Genomic DNA, 19,780 nt, shown 5'->3' with positions numbered 1-19,780 from the left:
TGCGGTGTTTGCCAAAGAAGCTACGGGATGGAACTTCTGGAGCTCCTCGTAAAAAACAACGTAACAAAAAACTGCTGTACGCGCTACGACGTACAGACTATTCAAGTCCAACCGCATTTGTGACATTGAGAAGAGAGCAGGCACAACTGTAAAATGATTAAATTCTCGGTAATCAGACCACAAATTTCACAGAATCAATAACCAAACCGGTGTAAGAGAAACAGATAACGGTACATCCTGCTGCAATTTACACACGTGGAAGAAATAAGAATGGTAGAGCCCTGGCCAGGGAAGTAAAATCTGCTCGGCCAGCCAATACAAGCAATCATCTAATCCAAGGTCAAGGTGAGATCCCTACAATACAATGCCACAAGCACAACTACATATGTATGTACAGTATGAACAACCGGTGGATGCACACCTGGTGAAAATGCACTAACAATAGGTTAGCCCACAATATCAAGCCACTATTATCCACAATCAGTCACCAGCCAGCCTGAAACCAATGCTTGTTTGCAGGGGACAAGCGACTAGCAGGGTTTGTTTGCAAAGCAATCTTGCCTTAACAAATAATGTATCAGCTATTCAGTTCTCCGTCAGTCAGTCATCATGCTCTGCTGAGAAATCTGGCTCCGATGGTTTCCTGAACTTAGGCAGTTCTCTGATGATGCTGGCTCCTCTTCTAAGCGCGAGATTCTGTTCAGGGGAGTTGTCGCCTTCGTATGATCTGATGGAGGAGATTGACTCCCTCATACTCAGGTCCTTGGTCATCTTCCTCCTTCTCAGGCGGCGCCAAGCGTGCTGGATGAAGCACGCGGCCCAGGTCCTCCAGTGGTGAGAGTAGTATCGGAATGTGTGCTGCAGCTTCCTGCTGTGGAGGCGCCTGAATTGGTTGGCGACGAACCTGAGATCATCAGCTTGGAGAGCAAAGGCCTCAACTTCGACAATCGCCCTCACTGTCCGAGTGGATAACGGCAGGTTGACGGTAGGCTTGGGAACAAGAGCCCATCCGAGGAGCTCTTCGCCACAGAAATCTCCAGGTTTGAGGGTGATTGAATTGAAGAAACCTGTTCGGCCACCATCTGTGGTGGAGCTTTCCAGCTTACCACGAATGATGAACAACATCTCAGTCACTGGGTCGCCTTCACGGACACAATATGTGCCCTCTGTGCTCAAGGAAGATACAAGACGCTCACATATGGCGTCTAGAAGTTGATCGTCCATCTGAGAGAAAAGTGGGACCTGCAGCATTGCGATATAAAAGATTAATAAGTAATGCTCATGATCAGGTTATCCCTTAGACTGTAACCGTTACAGGTGTACCATTCATCACATCACAAAGGGATAAGCATTGAACTAGCACTATCAACTGTGCTGCTGACCAAAATATGAGAGCAAAGGTAGTAAGCTAATTTACCCTACGAACGAGATCCAGACAAAGGTGGCGCTTGATGTCACGACAAAGATCTGTAGGTAGGGCATTCAATATAGATTCTTCATCCACACCTCGAGTTGCGAGCCACTTGTAATGAACAAATCTTCTCACTCTTTCCTGTAGTTCATGGGGCAGTTGCCTATGTCTCATCCACTCCTCAGTATCTCTCTGCTTTAGCCTCCACTCCTCAACCCTAGCGGTGATTGATTGCAGGTAGGTCTAGCAGAAAATATAATTTGATCAGAACAATGTTCCTTGTCAAAGAACCACTGACATTACGCAGCGAAAACAAAACTAACTTAATGTATGAACATGATGGGACTGGGGAGATTGTTCGGTAAGGTTAACTGGTAATTTCAACCTACCAACTTAAGATAAGCTAGAATATTTACAGACTGAGAATCACGATGTACTATCACACATTAGTAAAAACACACATACACTACCAAGTGGGATATGAACGGGGAAGTTTGAACAAATCAAGAGCAAAATCTTAGGATTCTATTCCTCATTGCATATAACATAGATGAAAGTACCTGAACTTTTCCAATCAGATGTGCAAACAAGACTAGACCAACCACTGCCAAGAGTATAGCATAAAGTGTCTCACCAATAAAGGTGCTCACATTCAATGTCTGGCCATAGCAACTGTAGAAAAAAAATGGGTACCAAAATAGCATGTTAGAAACATAATATGATCATCATACAGATTATAAGGTTAATTGCTCCTGTTATATCTTTGTGCGTGCTTTCCATGCATAACCCAAGTTAGCATATCATATTAGCACTTAACATAGATCTGCTTATGTTATCTCTGAGTTTCTCTTTTAATAACAGAGAATACTAATATTGTACTTCCACAAGTTGTAAATTACAGTGGTACCTTTTTTCTTTGAGACACAATTAACAGTCATAAAAGAACATGTGTTCAGCAAGTCATACCTTAGATTCTGCAAGCCCCACCAAAGGCAATAGATATACTTCTTCAGGAAGCTCTCATTAGGAGTTTTGTTTGATAACAATGGCTGGAACATACCAAAGTCAAATTTGTTAGTGTTCTTAGCATCACAACTAGAAAAGACTAAGGTCCCATTCCAACTCGAATCTGGTTTTACATCACAATACATATACCGAGTGTGGCAATCAGTTTCATTGCAAAACCTTTTCCAGCAAGCGATCTGGCGATCAACAGATAGAAGGTACCACATCGCTCCTAAAACCTGAAAGAAGAGAACTGCATGATTAGATATTCCACAGTAGGATAGCAAGACAGAAAAAAAATGGTAGCAGTCTAAAAGTAATATGACAAATTCCAAAAATATTAAATGGCAAAACATTCAAGTATTACTCATATAAACATCATACATGGCTAGCAATCATGTATAACAGCAGATTGTATGCAGCTCCTTGCCAAGCAGTCTTTGCAAAAACTCCAGTAATTTTGACTATTTTATCATTCAAGGAAAAGATGAGGTATAATCTTAGGATATACTGGAAAAGAGCAACCAGAAGCAGCATGTCATTGCCATGCTCAGACGAAGAATATTTGATAGCTGGTATCACAGACCAAACAATGATCTGCAAGAAAGAAGAAAAGGTATATATTAGATAGTCAGATTACAGCTGTAACTCAGAACATCAGATATCAGATGGTTTTACCATCCACAAACTCTCAACTATAGCACATAATCTTCAAGGGTAAGAAATTGAGAAGGCATGTTTCATATTTTTTCCCCCTAAAAACTTCTTTCCCACAAGAGAGGAGGTGTACCAGGGGGACACGGTTAATGAGACAATGGGTGAAACCTTAAAAAGAAAGTTATATTTGGTAATTCAGTAGCGCCCATTTGAATTAAAACAAGTAGTCAATAATGAAGTATATATGCGACTTAACAGATTACAGCATTCAGTTCCGAAAATGAGCTGAATTACCTGTGGTAAAGGCAAAGAAGCCACCAAATCAACTGCAAAGTCAGATCTCAAGTACCGCTTTGCGATTTCCTTAGGATCTGTGATGAGATCTCCTCGACCAAAAACCCCTAGGTTTGAGCTTGGATTAAGGTATGCAGTCCTGAACTTTATTATCATCTGGATGACATAAAAGAGGTCGACAACTGATCGGAATACAGTAACGATGATGGCTAGGCGTGTATCCTTCCTGACACAATGATTGGTTTGCCTGTAATCGATTTCAGGCACATAGAAATACAGAGGGTCCATGAACAGAGCAATGAAGCATGACACGCGGAAGACGTATATCCATGTCAAGATGAAGTCGCTTGACGGGTCAATAATCTTGTTGTACCACAAGTCATCTCCTGCCACAAAGATCTTGTTTTTCCCCGAACTTCCCAAGGCGAGCCTACTAGCAGCCAGCCTATGCCGCTTCTGGTGAATGGGAATAGTTGCCTTTGCCCTCTCATCATGGAATCTGTGAATGGAAAATAGCATTAGGATTGCCCTATATAGGTAGCACCAAAAATAGCATATTGGACACTTCAGTGATTGTTTGCTAATCCCAAAAATGGTATATCGTGCTATCCCATCCATCCACATACTGCTAATCCCCTATCTGTTTCTACTCACCAGAAACTAAACTATAACTCCAATTAGCTATCAAAATCACGGAACTCGCTATAGTCTTAGTACCAAACTAATTTTATATCCGAATCAAGGAACTAAAATCCAACACTAAGTTCCAAGCTTCACACAGGTACTACGACTACCGAGCTACAAACAAGTCCGAGAGACCAAGAGCACGGGAACAACCAACTTAGGAAACCCAAACCAAGAGTCTTCCTCCCATCCCCTCCAAAACCAAGAAAATTCGCTGCAAAATTGCTGCTTTACCCAGGGTTTTGATCACCTGCAGGCCACCAACCACTTCCCCAAGCCCCCAAAACATTCTGAGAAACAATAAATAGCTCGGTACTCCTTGCGTTGTGCTCACCTCACGGTCCTCTGCCGCGTGAGCGCCATGACGTCCTCCACCCTCCCGGAGCCGAACCTCATGGGGCCCGCTCGTCCACTACTCCGCCGCTACACTGACCGGCAGCTCGCCCAAGAAACAGCCTTGCTCGCTCATCCGCCGCCGTAGCAGCCCAAGGCCGGTCCTTCCCCGCGGAGGAGACTGGGGGCGGGGTGCTCGGACGCTGGGAATCGCAGCCGCCCGCTCGGAGTTCGAGGAAGTGAGGAGACTTGGAAAGCAAGAACTGCCGCGGGCCGAAGACGGAGACCGCGCACTCCTGTCGTGCTTGACCCGTTGGAGAAAACAGTCCACCGGTTGTTGGGGATAAAAAAATAGGGATATGGAAATTTCACTGCTGACTCAGTTGTAAGCATCAGATTCTGACAGCAAAGCACAGTTTAATCAACAGTTAATCAGCAGCCTACAGGCATGGAAATTACGGCAATATACTGCTACTTCGGTATATGGGTGGTTTTCTCCTCCAACTAAAAAGAAATGGGTGGTTTTCTCCTCGAACTAAAAAGAAAGAAAGGATGACCATCATTTCGTACGACAATCGTCGCTCCGTCGGTCCGCCCATGCCCTTGCGATACCGCGCGTTCGTGCGACACCCGGCTCTCTCCACACGCGTCGTCCTCATCCACCGCCCCCGTCATCACCGTCGCGGGCGGTCCTCGCCGTCGTCGCCCCTGCGATCCCTCTCCCCTGCGCCCTCGCCCTTCTCTCTCGCAGCCCCCGGTCTCGATCCCTCTCCACTGCGCCTCTCCCTCTCCGTCGACAGAATATGCTCGGTAGTCCTCCGAGGGGTATCCCACGAAGGTAGATTGATCGGTGGAGATGCGCGTAATCACGAACTGGATGGTGATACAAGGCGTAGAGACATCGATTTAGAGAGGTTCGGGCCGTCTAATTGACGTAATACCCTACGTCCTGTGTCTTTGGTGTATTGTATTGAATATGAGATGTATGTCGATGTATGTAGGCCCCTGCCTCTCTTTATATACTCTGGAGGTGTAGGGTTACAAGGAAAGTATCATATTTGGTACTATACAATATTTTACGGTGCACGTCGACCAGTGCCGTGCATGCCTTGATCTTGCGGGCTAGGCCACCTCTGATGGTGCGGCACATGTCTTTATCTTATGGATACCAGGGGTCATACCCCCACAGCTAGTCCCCGAGCCTAACAGTAGGTGACGCAGTCACGTGGTGCCAGGGTCCAAAGTAGAAGAAAAGTAGAAGACCAGCCGAGCAGGCAACCAATCCACGGGCGGAGCCCTGAATTTAAAAGCGCACATTCACCGCAAGGTGAAGTGTGCCCACTTAGTCCCCGAGCTTGCTGGAAGATGAAGAATGAATCTTGTAGTAGGATCAAAGAAAAAGAAGCCTGAAAGCTTGCCGACGTCATCTGACATGCGCGTATCAAGACCCCAGATGTGCTGCCCAAAATCAACACCCTAATCTGAACAGCATGGAGCAGCTTGATAGCACACCGATGAGACGTAGCAAGATCCGACCACCAAGGGAGTCCTCAGCTTAGCTGGCGACGCGTGCACGAAGAATCCAAACACTGAGGAGTCCTCAGCGTAGCTGGCGATGTCTGAGCGCCGAGTAGTCCTCGGCGTAGCTGGCGATGTTCGAGCACCGAGGAGTCATCGACGTAGCTGGCGATGTCCGAGCACCGAGGAGTCCCCGGTATTGCTGGCGATGTTCGAGCACCGAGGAGTCCCCGGCGTAGCTGACGATGTCCGAACACCGAGGAGTCCCCGGCGTAGCTAGCGATGTCCAAGCACTAAAGAGTTCCCAGCGTAGCTGGCGATGTCCGAACACCAAGGAGTCTCCAGCGTAGCTGGCGATGTCCGAGCACCGAGGAGTCCTCGGCGTAGCAGGCGATATCCGAGCACCGAGGAGTCCCCGGCGTAGCTGGCGATGTCCGAGCACCGAGGAGTCCCCAGCATAGCTGATGATGAAGCACGAGTGATGACAGTCCGGTCAACTGGTCGGCGGCGAAGTGAGCATTGAGTAGAAGCGACCGGCGAACAGTCCGATCAACTGGTCGGCAATGAAGTCAATGAACCTAGCGATCCGACCAATTGATCGGTGGAGAGGTTCGAGCACCAGGTGGTCCGATCACCTGGACAATGATCCTGCAATACAAATATATAGAACGGGTAGTACATGATGTAAAAATATATGAACTCTGGAGAAAAATCAGCAGTGGTGATGAAATAGCGTATGCAGCTCGGCGATCAGTTGGTGTTAAGATGTATTTATATTTAATATAAATCGCCCGACCAGTTAGTGTGTAGCTGAGTCTCCAGCCCTAGCTAGCTTGTTAACCATAACGCGGAGCGCGGAGCCCGTGTGCGTGTAGGAAGAACAAAGCGTCGCTAAGGAGCCGCTGCCGACCACCCATGACGCAGAGGGTAGACGTTCATGCACGTGTAGGAAGGAGCCAAAGACAAGGCCGTCTCTGGGGACATCCAAGCGTCAACATGACTGTTTGGGGGTACGTCTTAGACTTAGCTGTATGTCATCTTTAAGATGGTATACATGAAAGAAAATCATTTGGAGAGCAAACATGGAGAAAACAGCTTAGAGAAACATCATGGCGATATATGAAGATTGGAGAATATTTAAAAGAATATTAAAGCGTGACTTAGCGTTAGATAGAATGTCTGGTCGGCTGCGTATGGCGTTATCTAGTCGGCGGCGTATGGCGTTATCTATTCAGCGACGCGGGCAGCTCGCTTGATGGCTGGAATGAAGTTGATCTCATATTGGAGTAGGACGGACGTAGTCGGAGCTTGGCGGTGTCAATCCACATACGAAGACGTGCGTCGTGGTTGTCGAAGGATGTCGATGCGATCAGCCGAGTTGCCACGAAGGATGTTGATCTTGAGTTACGCCATCTGGTTCGCCAGGGATCAACGTGCATGAGCCTCACGGTGGGCGCCAACTGTCGATAGAATATGCTCGGCAGTCCTCTAAGGGATATCCCACGAAGGTAGATTGATCGGTGAAGGTGCACGTAATCAGGAACCGGATGGTGACACAAGGCGTAGAGACAGCCATTTAGACAGGTTCGAGCCGTCTGATCGACGTAATACTCTACGTCCTGTGTCTTTGGTGTATTATATTGAACATAAGATGTATGTATCTATCCACTAGGGGACCCCTGCCTCTCCTTATATACTCTAGAGGGATAGGGTTATAAGGAAAGTATCCTATTTGGTACTATCAATATTTTGCGGTGCACGTCGACCAGTGCCGTGTACGCCTTGATCTTGCAGGCTGGGCCAGCTCTGATGGTGCGGCCCATGTCTTGTCTTATGGATACCGGGGGCCATACCCCCACACTCTCCCCTCGCTCTGCCCTTGCGCTCATCACACCCGTGCCGTCATCCTCGTCGTCGCCCTCGCCTGCGCCGTCACGCTCGCCGCAAGAAATTAGGCTAGGGCGCCTGTCTGCACCGCCGCACGTCGCCAACGCCGCCGTGCCCCGTTCTGCTCTGCCGCGCTGCCGCCACAAGGCCGAGCCACTGCCGCAAGGCCATCCTCAACCTATGCCGCCTGGCCCATGCCCAACCCGCACCTATCATTCCCTTCTCCTAGGACGGAGCACTGAGGAGGAGAAGATGCCGCCGCCGCATGCAAGGTGCTCAGGTGTACATCGGGCCCTTCGTCAGCGACGAGCACCCAATAGGTATGCCCACTCTTCTCTTCCCTTCGTGCTGTGCGAAACCGAGCACACGAACCCTGGAGTCATTTGTATTCAGATCTGATTTTCTGCAGTCTTTGTCGTATATAACTTGTCTTGCCACAAGAAATTAGATTCCCTTTTTTTTAATTTTAACCCTTTTTTGAATTTAATTTTAAATCTAACACCGTCGGTTTTTTTATTTTAAAACTAACATTTTTGGCCGCGCTGCATTGCCCTAGCGTAGCCAAATGCCTGTGCCGCGCCATGCATGGTGGCGGGGCAGAGGGCTGACGTGGCGATGATCGGAATCGCTGACCGCTGACGTGGCTGGGCCTGCCGCGCCACCGATCTTGGCACGGCAGGGCCGCGCCATCCATCATGGCGCGACAGGGATAGACTTCAATGGACTGTGAAAGAGACCGAAAGAGACCGCTCGGTTGCTGTGTGCGGCCTCGCTGACCGGCCTGAAAAGCACGCAGTGATGATGATGTTTGCCGCAACGTCACGTCACTCTCCCAAATCTTAGGCCTTGTACTGACGGTGAGGTCGTGGTGAGGATGCTAAAGCGGCAAGGTACTGCAGCACGCGTCACAGTAGTACTAGTTTATTTGTTTTTTTCTCCATTCTCAAATCGTCACGTCGTGTCCCTATCACGTATGTCTCCTGCACCACTGCACGGCTCCCAGCTGGCACGTCGTCTCAGAGCGCAGTAGTACCTGCTGCCTACTAGTACGCTGCTTGCATTGTCATTCTGCTCGATGGGTGACTGATGAAGTGATGATGATAATATATGTATTATTATACTCCCTCTCAAGCATTTCTGTACGAAATAGGTACTGTTTATATTACTCCAGTGGTGACAGTATACTACCTCTGTTAAAAAAAAGAATGTAACTATGCCTTGCATGCTAGTTAAATTAGTTCACATTTTACTAAGTTTCTAAGGGCAGTCCCAACGGTAGACACTACGCACGGTTTCCGTAGTGACCACGTCAACAAAATTTCGTCTATAGAAACTATCCCCACAATGCAGGTTTCTTCGCGTAATAAATGTGTGTTTTTTCTCTCTCTCACTTCCTCCACCGATTACCATGGATGCTCTTGCCTCTGGTACTCTCTGCCGTGGGCAAGCTCAGCTGGTGAAAGCAGTTGCCAGCACGCGAGCGCGCTGCGGCACGGGCGAAGGTGCGCAGCTGCCAGCGGGCGTGCGCGACGGCGTAGGCGAGCGCGTGCGGTGGTCGGCGGGTGCGCGGCGGCCCAGGCGAGTGCGCGCTGCTGCCGGCGGCTCGTGGTGCTTCTTCATGTCGATCGACGTGTCCGCTCTATACGTACGTACATGATGCATATGAACGAACAGCGAACAATCAAACGACGACCATCACAAATTGGAACCCGACGGTTGCAATGTGTAGAGCAGATCAAGTGCTCAGCCTGAAGCAGAACCACCTCCACTCCGTGCCGTCCTCCTTCATGATCTTCCACGGCTGGATGCCCTAGTAGATGACGACGGCCTTCTTGTCCTGCCCCTTCCGGCGCCGCGGCCTCATGATTTTGGCGCTGTTCTGGCGCGGTGGCTGCTTGCTAGCGCGTGCAGCGGCGGTGCGGGCGAGCACGGTGGCGGCCGGCGAGCGAGCGGGCCAGCGTGGTGGCGGCCAGCGCAACGGCGGCGCGGGCGAGCGCGGTGGCGGCTAGCAAGCGCGCAGCCAGCAGGGTAAGCGCTGGGGCCATTGGCGAGCGAGCGTGCCGCGGTGGCCGGCAAGCCATCACAGGCGCCGCAACTTGATAGAAACGACTCGTTTCTTCCCAACAGTGAAATCACAGTTTCTTCGTGCATCGATTCAAGAGACGACTTCGTTTCCTCTTGAAGAAACGGTTTCTTCTATTTTTCATCTCTTTCTTCATTAATTAAGCTGCCATGTCAGCATTTTGCTGAGTTGGCATCTCATTTGATAGAGATAGAAACCACCATGAGGCCTTGTTTAGTTTGAGGAAATTTGGGAATTTGGCAATTGTAACACTTTCGTTTTTATTTGGCAATTAGTATTCAATCATGGACTAATTAGGCTCAAAACGTTCGTCTCGCGATTTCCAACCAAACTATGCAATTAGTTCTTTTTTCGTCTACATTTAATGCTCCATGCACGTATCGCAAGATTCGATGTGATAGCTACTGTAGCACTTTTTGGGAAAACTTTTTGGAACTAAACAAGACCTTAATTCTCCATTGGGAGTGCCCTAATGAATGTTACATGGCTTGGGCGCATGGACTGGCCTGCATGCCTGTGCCGCTTCCCTCTCTACTCTACTCCCTCCGATTCTTGGTCAAAAATGGCTGCAAGCACTGCACATCCTGTGCCAGCACTTTCCTAATGTGCGTTGATTGTAGACCATGGTGATTGTAGACCACGCTAGCACCGCTCTTCCAGACGTGCAGTGCCACAGACCAAGTAGCTGGCTCCTATGCCGTAGGCAGCACAGCATGCGACTGCTAGCTCCGGCCACATCCTCTCTCTTCGGGTGGCGAGCCCTCCATTTTAAAAAAAGCTAGCCCTGCGACCGAGCGGTCTCTTTCGGTCTCTTTCACAGTCCATTCAGGTCGATCCCTGCCGCGCCGTGATGGATGGCTCGCCAGCGGTCAGCGATTCCGGTCGTCGCCACGTCAGCCCTCTGCCGTGCCACCATGCATGGCGCGGCACAGGCATTTGGCCGCGCCAGGGCAATAGGCGCGGCCAAAAGTGTTAGTTTTAAAATAAAAAACCGACAGTGTTAGATTTAAAATTAAATTCAAAAAGGGGTTAAAATTTAAAAAAATTCCCCTTGGCACGGTTCCTTTCCAGTTGCATCCAATTAGTATCATAGTTACTGTAGTTTGAGATTTTAGAGTGGGAAGAAGGGACAGTTCCCTTTCAGAGTAGTTTCATATTACAGATGTGGTAAATGAGTCCTTTCACATTTTGCAGTCATTAATTATCTTGGTGAATTTCAATTATATATATATAATCTAGATATAATTTTGTATGGTTTGTTCAGAATTGCAAAAACTTAGAATCCAAAAATGGTCAAAATTGTTTGCACCTACAGTGGATCTACCAACTGTTGTATTGTCAAGATTGATCGGGCAGCACAAAGTGGCAGCAAGTTTTTAGTATGACATTTGAAGAAGTGCCCTCTGTTTCTGCTAACTATGCTTTCAAGAATAAAATCGACACTTGAGATTGGTAAGGATTAATGTGTTTAATATTTTCACACTGCAATTACTGTTTATGAAAAAAACAGTGGCTAAACTCGTTGATAAGCAAGGTCCAAGAAGAGGTTTATACTATTTTGACTAGCTATCAGTATAGGGATTAGCACTACCTATTATAACACTCAATTCTTAAATACGAGCAGTAGCTTGTCAGTTTGAGTCTCTATTTGCAGGTGACATTAGCAGCAAATGTATTTGGTTTTCATCAGTTCTGCAGCAGGCAACCTCCGTCACCACCATGCATAGGAGGTTTCAGTCATCAGCAGCTTGGCTGCATCATTGTTCAGATCTTTAGTTGGGTCTGTTGTAGCTCGTAGTTTGATTGAATGTGAAATTTTACTTTTGTGCTACAGAGAGCATTCATTTGTTTGTTTATCATCCAATGATAGAATGTAGAGCTCGATGAAATGGCCAAGAAGGGGTGCCCAAGGACAACGTGACCTATGCCACCATCGTCTCCGTGCTGACGAAAGGCCCGTCCTGCTGCTAACCTTGCCGCAACCACGCTACACACGGAGGCCACTGCTCGCTGCTCCCTGCCATGATGAAACGTGGTGTCAGTGCGGCAAGGAGTGCCAGAGCAATAAGGTCATCACTGGTAACAAGGTACGTTGTGCGTTCTCTAAGTTAACCTACATGTTCTCTATTCGCAAATTTGCTTATTAGTGTGCGGTTGCAGTGAGCATGCAATGTAATTCCAGATCCCCACAACACAAAAATAGGATAGCAATTCTGTCAGTATGCATCTCTTTGTACCATTGGTTTTAATTCTTGGCTTCTTTCACATATTCAACTAAGGTATTCGTATAGCCAATTTCTTTCGAAAGAAATTGAGAACAAATAGTTCTATCCTATAGCAGAGGCCTGTTATTTTGTGACATGTCATATGCTATCAGTATTCCAAAGAAGAAATACATCATCGAATCAGATACTGAACTGCTTGTGCATCCAGTTATGACGTGAAATGCCTATTTAACATCCTTGGCTTGCAGACGATTTGAACTGCTTTGTCATCTTTTATGGAACAACCTATTGTTTGTAGCTCTAAGCATATGAAATCAAGAGTCAAGATGTCGATTGTAGAATCTCCCACAACTAAAAAGCCTAAAGAGGAGACACCATTTTGGTGCGATAAAAACTTCGCCTCACCTCGTCGGTCTACCCTGTGATCCTTGGCCGCGCTCCCCGCTCGATAGAAAAGGAAACCATCATGCTGCGATTCCCGCCCGCTTTCACCGCGCTTTAGAAAAGAAAAGGAAATCGCCGTCCGCGTCGCTCCCCTGGCATTCGCCGCTTTAGTGAAGATGTCCCTTTCTTCATACGAACAAGTAATTTTGAGTATGACACTATTTATTGTTATGAACGACGTATAGGAATATGAAGTAAAGAATCAAGCCACAGAGGAGACACACGATTTAACGTGGAAAACCCCCCCGATGTGAAGGGGAAAAACCACGGACACCAGCCAGCAACAATCTCACTATCTCAAGAGTTGACGGGCCTCCGCTTCGCTCCGTCAGAAGCCCGGCCTATATCCTGGAGTGAATTTGGAACAACTCCAACAAACTCCACCTTGAGACAAATTCATCTTGTATCATAAATCAACCCTTCATCCTGAACATAACAAAGATAGAAAACCACTGGTGCCAACAATAGTCTCTTGGACTATCCAATTAAACCAACTAAGCTTGAGCACAGCTCAAACTTAGCAACAGGAACATGCTTTGTCATCATATCAGCAGGATTATCATGAGTACTAATCTTGCATACCTTCAGCTTACCTTCTTCAATCACATCACGCACAAAATGATACTTGATATCTATGTGTTTAGTTCTCTCATGGAACATCTGATCTTTAGTGAGGTAAATTGCACTTTGATTGTCACAGTGCAAACTTATGCAAGATTCAACTCCACAAAGCTCAGCGTACAAACCTTTCAGCCAAATTAATTCTTTGCACGCTTCACAAATAGCCATATATTCTGCTTCAGTAGTAGACAAAGCAACAACTGACTATAAAGTAGCCCTCCAACTCACAGCACAACTGCCAACAGTAAATACATAACCTGTAAGTGATCTTCGCCTATCCAGATCAGCAGCATAATCAGAATCCACATAGCCAATAAGACCCTTATCAGTTCTTCCAAACTTTAAACAGGAATCTGCTGTGCCTCTGAGGTACCTAAAAATCCATTGAACTGACCTTCAATGTTCTTTGCCAGGATTAGACATATATCTACTAACAAGACTCATAGCATATGACAAATCTAGACAAGAGCAAACCATGGCATACATCAAAGACCCAACAGCACTAGAATAAGGAACCCTTGACATGTATTCAATCTCTGCATCTGTACTAGGACACTGAGCAGCTGACAACTTAAAGTGAGGTGCAATAAGGGTACTAACAGCCTTAGCATTTTGCATGTTGAAACGCTGAAGAACTTTCTTGATATACTTTTGTTGACTAAGAAATAGCAAACCAGATTTTCTGTCTCTACTAATTTCCATACCAAGAATTTTCTTAGCACTACCAAGATCTTTCATATCAAAACCACTACTCAATAGCTTCTTTAACTTAGTGATTTCAATCTTACTCTTGGCAGCAATCAGCATATCATCAACATATAACAGCAAATATATAGGTGATCCATTAACATGCTTGATGTAAACACAGCTATCATACTTAGATCTTTTAAAACTGTGTGCTAACATAAATGAATCAAACCTCTTGTTCCACTGACGAGGGGACTGTTTCAAACCATACAAGGATCTCTTCAACTTGCACACATATTTTTCCTTGCCAGGCACTATGAACCCTTCTGGTTGGTCCATGTATATGTCCTCCTCAAGCTCTCCATGCAAAAACGCAGTCTTCACATCTAACTGCTCAAGCTCAAGATCATGTGAAGCAACAATACTAAGGAAAGTACGAATTGAACTATATTTTACCACTGGAGAGAACACATCATTGTAGTCAACACCCGGAATTTGACTGTAGCCTTTAGCAACTAACCTTGCCTTATACTTTGGAGGATCGCTTGGAGATAAACCCTCCTTTCTCTTGAAGATCCATTTGCAGCTGATGGTCTTCTTATTCTTAGGCAAAGGTACAATCTCCCATGTACTGTTCTTCTCAAGAGACTGCATCTCCTCATGCATAGCAGAAATCCAATTCTCAGTATCACCACAACGAATAGCTTCTTTATAGGTTGCTAGCTCATGAACATTCTCCACCTGTTCAACACAACTCAAAGTATAGTAAGACAAATTACACTCTTCAATAAGACGCTTAGGAGGTGCAATTGTCCTTTTTGACTTGCGTTGAGCAATAGGTAAATCCTCCTCTAACTGCAAAATAGGAGGAGTTTGCTGAACATCATCATGAGCATCATCCTCAGCAACATCATTATCATGGTCATCATGCTCATCAACAGGCTCCACCTGCACACCTGTATCATCATCAACATGCTCCACCTGCATGCGCATACGCTGCAGCTCTTTTTCTAGAACATGATCTGAGGGCAAACTGTCAGTAAACATCACAGATTCATTGAAAACAACACTTCTGCTCATAAAAGTCTTTCCTGTTTCAAGATTCCACAATTTATAGCCTTTGACTCCTGAACTATAACCAAGGAAAAGACACTTAACAGCTCTAGGCTCTAATTTTCCATTATCAACATGAGCATAAGCAGTGCATCCAAAAACTTTCAACTGTGAATAATCAGCAGGCATACCAGACCATACCTCAATGGGAGTTCTTTTATTTAGTGGAATAGAAGGCGACCTGTTTATCAAGTAACAGGCAGTATTAGCAGCTTCAGCCCAAAAATGCTTGCTCATCCTGGCATTAGACAACATGCAACGGGCCTTGGACATGATGGTTCTGTTCATGCGTTCGGCCACACCATTCTGTTGTGGAGTATGGGGTATGGTGTGATGCCTAACAATGCCTTCCGATCTGCAATAATCATTAAATTCACGCGAACAAAATTCTCCACCATTATCAGTACGAAGCAATTTTACCTTCCTTTTAGTTTACCTTTCTATCATTACTTTCCAGTCCTTAAAAGCAGCAAAAGTATCATCTTTCTGTTTCAGAAAATAAGGCTAAACCCTTCTAGAGTAATCATCAATAATTGTAAGCATGTAACGAGCACCACCAAGTGAGGACTTACGGGAAGGACCCCATAAATTAGCATGAACATAATCAAGAGTACCTTTAGTGGTGTGAACAGAAGTGTTGAAATGTACCCTTTTATGCTTCCCGAAAATACAATGCTCACAAAACTTTATTTTACTCGAAGTGCAGCCATCCAGCATGTTTCTCTTCATCAATTCTGCCATACCATGGTGACTCATATGTCCCAAACGCATATGCCAAAGGTTAGTTTTACTAGGTTCATCATTAGTAACAGCAGCAACAGCGGAATCAGAACCAGGTAAAGTACACCCTCTAAGGACATATAACTTTGCAGAATTAAGATTACCTTTCAAGCAAACAAGAGAACCTTTTGATACCTTCAGAACGTCATCTGAACCGGAATATTTGTAACCTTCTGCATCAAGCGTGCTCAATGAGATAAGATTTCTGGACATCCCTGGTATATACCTGATGTTTTTCAGCGTGCGTGTCATGCCATCATCAGTCTTGATCTGAACTGATCCAATCCCCACAATGTCACACGGGTTATCATCTCCCATCCGCACAACATCCCCTTTCTGCACAGGCTTATACGAGCTAAACCAATTTCTGTTAGTGCAAATATGAAATGAACATGCGGAATCGAGAATCCATTCATCATGACCAGCAACACAACCAGCAAATACTACCAGACAATCTCCAAAATCATCATCAGACGCAGCGGCAGCAACAGAGACCTTACCAGCCGACTTGTTTTTCCTCTTCTCCTTATTCTGTACTTTTCTGCAATCCTCAACATTATGATTTGTCAGCTTGCAATAAACACAAAACTTTTTATTACCATGCGGCTTGGACTTTGAACGACCTCTCCTTTCGTAGTTCTTTCTACCATCATTGCCATCATTGGAGGATCTGTTTTCAGTTCTGCCTCTCACATGCAAAGCATCGCCCTTGGAGGACGACGTCCCGTCATTCTGCACCATGCCTCTCATCTTCTCCCTAGACTGGAGAGCCTCATAAACTTCCTTTAGGGTTAGTTCATCACGGCTCAAAAGTATGGTGTCATGAAAATTTGCATACGAATTTGGCAAAGAACATAGCAGTAAAAGACCTAAGTCCTCATCATCATACTTCACCTCCATCGACACTAGGTCGGCGACGATCTTCTTGAATTCAGTGATGTGGCTCATCACTGAATCCTCCTCCTTCATCTTCAGGGTGAACAGCTTCATCTTCATCTGCATCTTACTGGTTAGATCCTTGGACACACAGATCGATTCCAGTTTCAGCCATAGTTCTGCAGCAGTTTTCTCTTTCAGACACTCCTACAAAATATCATTATGAAGATGAACTGAATTAGGGCGAGTGCCTTCTGATCCTTGCGGATCTCTTCTGGAGTCCACTCGGCCTTCCTCTTTCCGAAACTATCCAGCGCCTCATCATAGTCATGAGTCTGCGCCAGAATCCCCCGCATCTTGACTTGCCATAGCGAGAACCGCGTGTCGTAGTTCAGCAGCGGAAGATCGAACTTCATCGACGTCGTCATGAACCCTAACAGCAACCAAAGCTCTGATACCACTTGTTATGAACGACGTATAGGAATATGAAGTAAAGAATCAAGCCACAGAGGAGACACACGATTTAACGTGGAAAACCCCTCCGATGTGAAGGGGAAAAACCACGGGCACCAGCCAGCAACAATCTCACTATCTCAAGAGTTTTGGGTTACACGCCTATGGCGGCTTACAAGAGAAAGTCTCCACGAAACCCTAGCAAGCCTCCGGCAACGGGCCTCCGCTTCGCTCCGTCAGAAGCCCGGCCTATATCCTGGAGTGAATTTGCAACAACTCCAACATTTATTAGTGTATATGAAAATTGTCCTCTGATGGGTTGACTTAATTCTTTTTCTGTGAAACTCAAAAAGACTTATCGGTCTGTATCCAGAAGAAAGCAAAGTCACAAGGTGCTAAGAAATGGCCTTGATATTTCTAGGTACTTCTAGGTTCTGATCCCGACAAGTGCTGAAGAATCCAAATATATATCATATACGAATAGCTCTTTTACAGTTTTAGAAAAAGGTAACAATGTGCATGCTTGCTAACAATGTTTCTTACTGTTGCCTTTACCATGTGCAAACCAGACCCCATCAACGGACACAGCGGCTGATGCACCTCAATTTCCTTTGGGATGGACTTCAGGTCCTATAGGGCCGGATTGCATTGCTACTACATGTCTGTTTAGCACCTTGTTCTATCTATTTGCTTCGACGCAGTGCATGGTTCCAAGAGCTTCACAAGCAGAGTGCAGAGAGTTGCTGAATTGAAAAAGAAAATTGGAGAAGTCAGAAAATTCTATTCAGTCAGTACGTTACCTCTTATCTCAACTTTTTAAATTTCGGATAAGTTATTTATATTTTGTTATTATTATGGTATATTATCCTAGATACCGTGTGTGTTTATTATTTTTCTTCCAAGCAGATACTTTGCCAACTTATTTGTAGAGATTTGAGATTTCTTTTTACTCTTCTAGGTCCTTTCAATCTGTGATTGGGAGCTTCAGCAAATATAATATGTTTATGGGACTATGGGAGTTTTGACTTTTGAATGCAGCACCAGTCATACTGAATCAGGTCCAGACTCAAAAAACACAGCAGATACTAATTCTTCAGGTCAAGGCACATCCAAAGATCATGAGAGTTCTGTTATAGTTACTAGGCCTGATGGCATGCCAGCACATATTAGGATGCCAGTGTTTGGTTTTGCCTTGTTGTATGTGTTTCCTCACATCTTATTACTTCTCTTCATTATGTCATTCTTCTACTACATAAAATTTTCCCAGTCTTCTGTTCTACTATTTTCCAATGATTACACCATTTTGGTTGTTTAATTTATGTTATCCTAAATGTTATCGTAGCTATTAGAAATAAATGTAACTGAAGCCTATCCGGCTTCCTGTAACTGAAGCCTGTTCGGCTTCCTCTTGTACAACTATATATGAAAGGTTCACCCCTCCCTCCTAGGGAAATGGTAGTTTTTTTATAACAAGGAAATGGTAGTTGATGTGGGGGTTTTGATTGTCGATGAGGTCGACGGGATCGACGAGATCGGCACGACTATGTCTCTGGACGCCGGGAAGGTCGACGATGGAGTTGGTAGCGAAGACGGTGGCCGCCGAGGAGCAACAGCATGGTAGCCCGCTCCCAAGAATCAAATAGCAGTTAATGTAAAACAATGCTAGGTTACTTGCAAATGAGACACTTCCCACATAAATGAGGTACCGGAGCTAATTTGATATATTGATAAGAGCATTGTTCTCAATACAAAAATTGGGATCAAAGTGCTTGAATGCTTGCTCTTTCTTCTAAATGATATAGAACTTACTGGACCAATCAAGCAGGTAACAATCTTTCTTCAAGTATGCTGAATAAATCTATTGCCTCATATTTTCTTCACTATTATTGAATCCTTTTGACAGCTGGATTTGTTCCCAGTTTCAAATGTGTATTGACTGTTGAGTGGCCTGTTCAGGAAGTATACCAGTTATATTTGCAGTGGTCTGTTCATGAAGTGTTTTTTTTGCAGTTGGTCTAAGAAAGCAAGGACACCGTTGCCTTTTTCCCCCCTAGAAGGAGCAGACATTTATTTGGTAATAAGCTTATTTTGAGCCATTATAATTTCCTCTTAGCTATTAGTTGGACAATGCTCTTTTCAATGATTTTGAAAAAAATCTTAGCTGGTGGCTCTGAATACTTTTAGGGTAACAATTCAATTTGGTATATTTTAGCTTACCTTTTCTTGTAGAAGAAACATAGAATTAGAAAATTCATCTGAATCTTACTGAACATTTGCGGGGATGTTCAGTTACATGATTACTGAACATTTGCGAATTTATGTGCAGGGACTTTTATTTGGGGGGATAGAACTACGTGGAAACACTGTTGGTGGAAACACTGTTGGTACGGTGTTTATTCTTTCAGGTTTAGTAGTTTATTGAGTATCCATCTATAGAAGAAAGAAAGATGTTCACTTCTTCATGTACACCATACGACGTTATGCGTTATCTATATACCTTTATTTAAACAAATATATACCATGTTCATATATGATGTAACAAATGAACAACTGCAAAGTTGAATTGATATTTTTTGTTCAGCATGATTTGTGGACTTACACGATGAGTAGTGTGGGTTTGCGTTTGTTTGTGGGTGTTGATGTGGCGTGCCCTGGTGGGGCCGAGCATGGGTGGCCACCTAGAGCTGTCAGCGTCGGAGGTGGTTCGGG

At 45.2% G+C, this 19,780-nt stretch overlaps 1 protein-coding gene across 2 annotated transcripts; it reads right to left on the bottom strand.

Annotated features, from left to right (window-relative positions):
* Positions 1 to 172: 172 nt before the first annotated feature.
* LOC136526924 (cyclic nucleotide-gated ion channel 17-like) lies at positions 173 to 4,694 on the bottom strand. 2 transcript variants are annotated; one of them, XM_066519491.1, is made up of 8 exons: positions 4,386 to 4,694; positions 3,368 to 3,866; positions 2,801 to 3,013; positions 2,551 to 2,655; positions 2,378 to 2,460; positions 1,972 to 2,083; positions 1,418 to 1,654; positions 173 to 1,242 (listed from the first exon to the last, which is right to left on the bottom strand). In XM_066519491.1, exons 1-8 carry the CDS (start codon positions 4,445 to 4,447, stop codon positions 601 to 603), a joined length of 1,953 nt encoding a protein of 650 aa, XP_066375588.1. In that variant the 5' UTR covers positions 4,448 to 4,694; the 3' UTR covers positions 173 to 600. The 2 variants fall into 2 exon arrangements, with proteins under 2 accessions (XP_066375588.1, XP_066375587.1); XM_066519490.1 differs by having other exon boundaries at positions 2,378 to 2,655.
* Positions 4,695 to 19,780: the final 15,086 nt, after the last annotated feature.

The sequence above is a fragment of the Miscanthus floridulus genome, chromosome 19, assembly GCF_019320115.1.
Source record: "Miscanthus floridulus cultivar M001 chromosome 19, ASM1932011v1, whole genome shotgun sequence".
In the NCBI taxonomy this organism is placed as follows: domain Eukaryota; kingdom Viridiplantae; phylum Streptophyta; class Magnoliopsida; order Poales; family Poaceae; genus Miscanthus; species Miscanthus floridulus.
The sequence above is the reverse complement of the archived record's forward strand: the minus strand, read 5'-3'. Positions and strand labels throughout refer to the sequence as shown.

Excerpts from the sequence above, each read along its gene's own strand:
- LOC136526924 (XM_066519490.1), bottom strand. The coding sequence starts at position 4,447 with ATGAGGTTCGGCTCCGGGAGGGTGGAGGACGTCATGGCGCTCACGCGG. Across the intron at positions 3,014-3,367 it reads CTTCTTTGCCTTTACCACAG|ATCATTGTTTGGTCTGTGAT; the intron begins GTAATTCAGCTC and ends TCTTTCTTGCAG. Across the intron at positions 2,084-2,377 it reads TGGGGCTTGCAGAATCTAAG|TTGCTATGGCCAGACATTGA; the intron begins GTATGACTTGCT and ends TTTTTTCTACAG.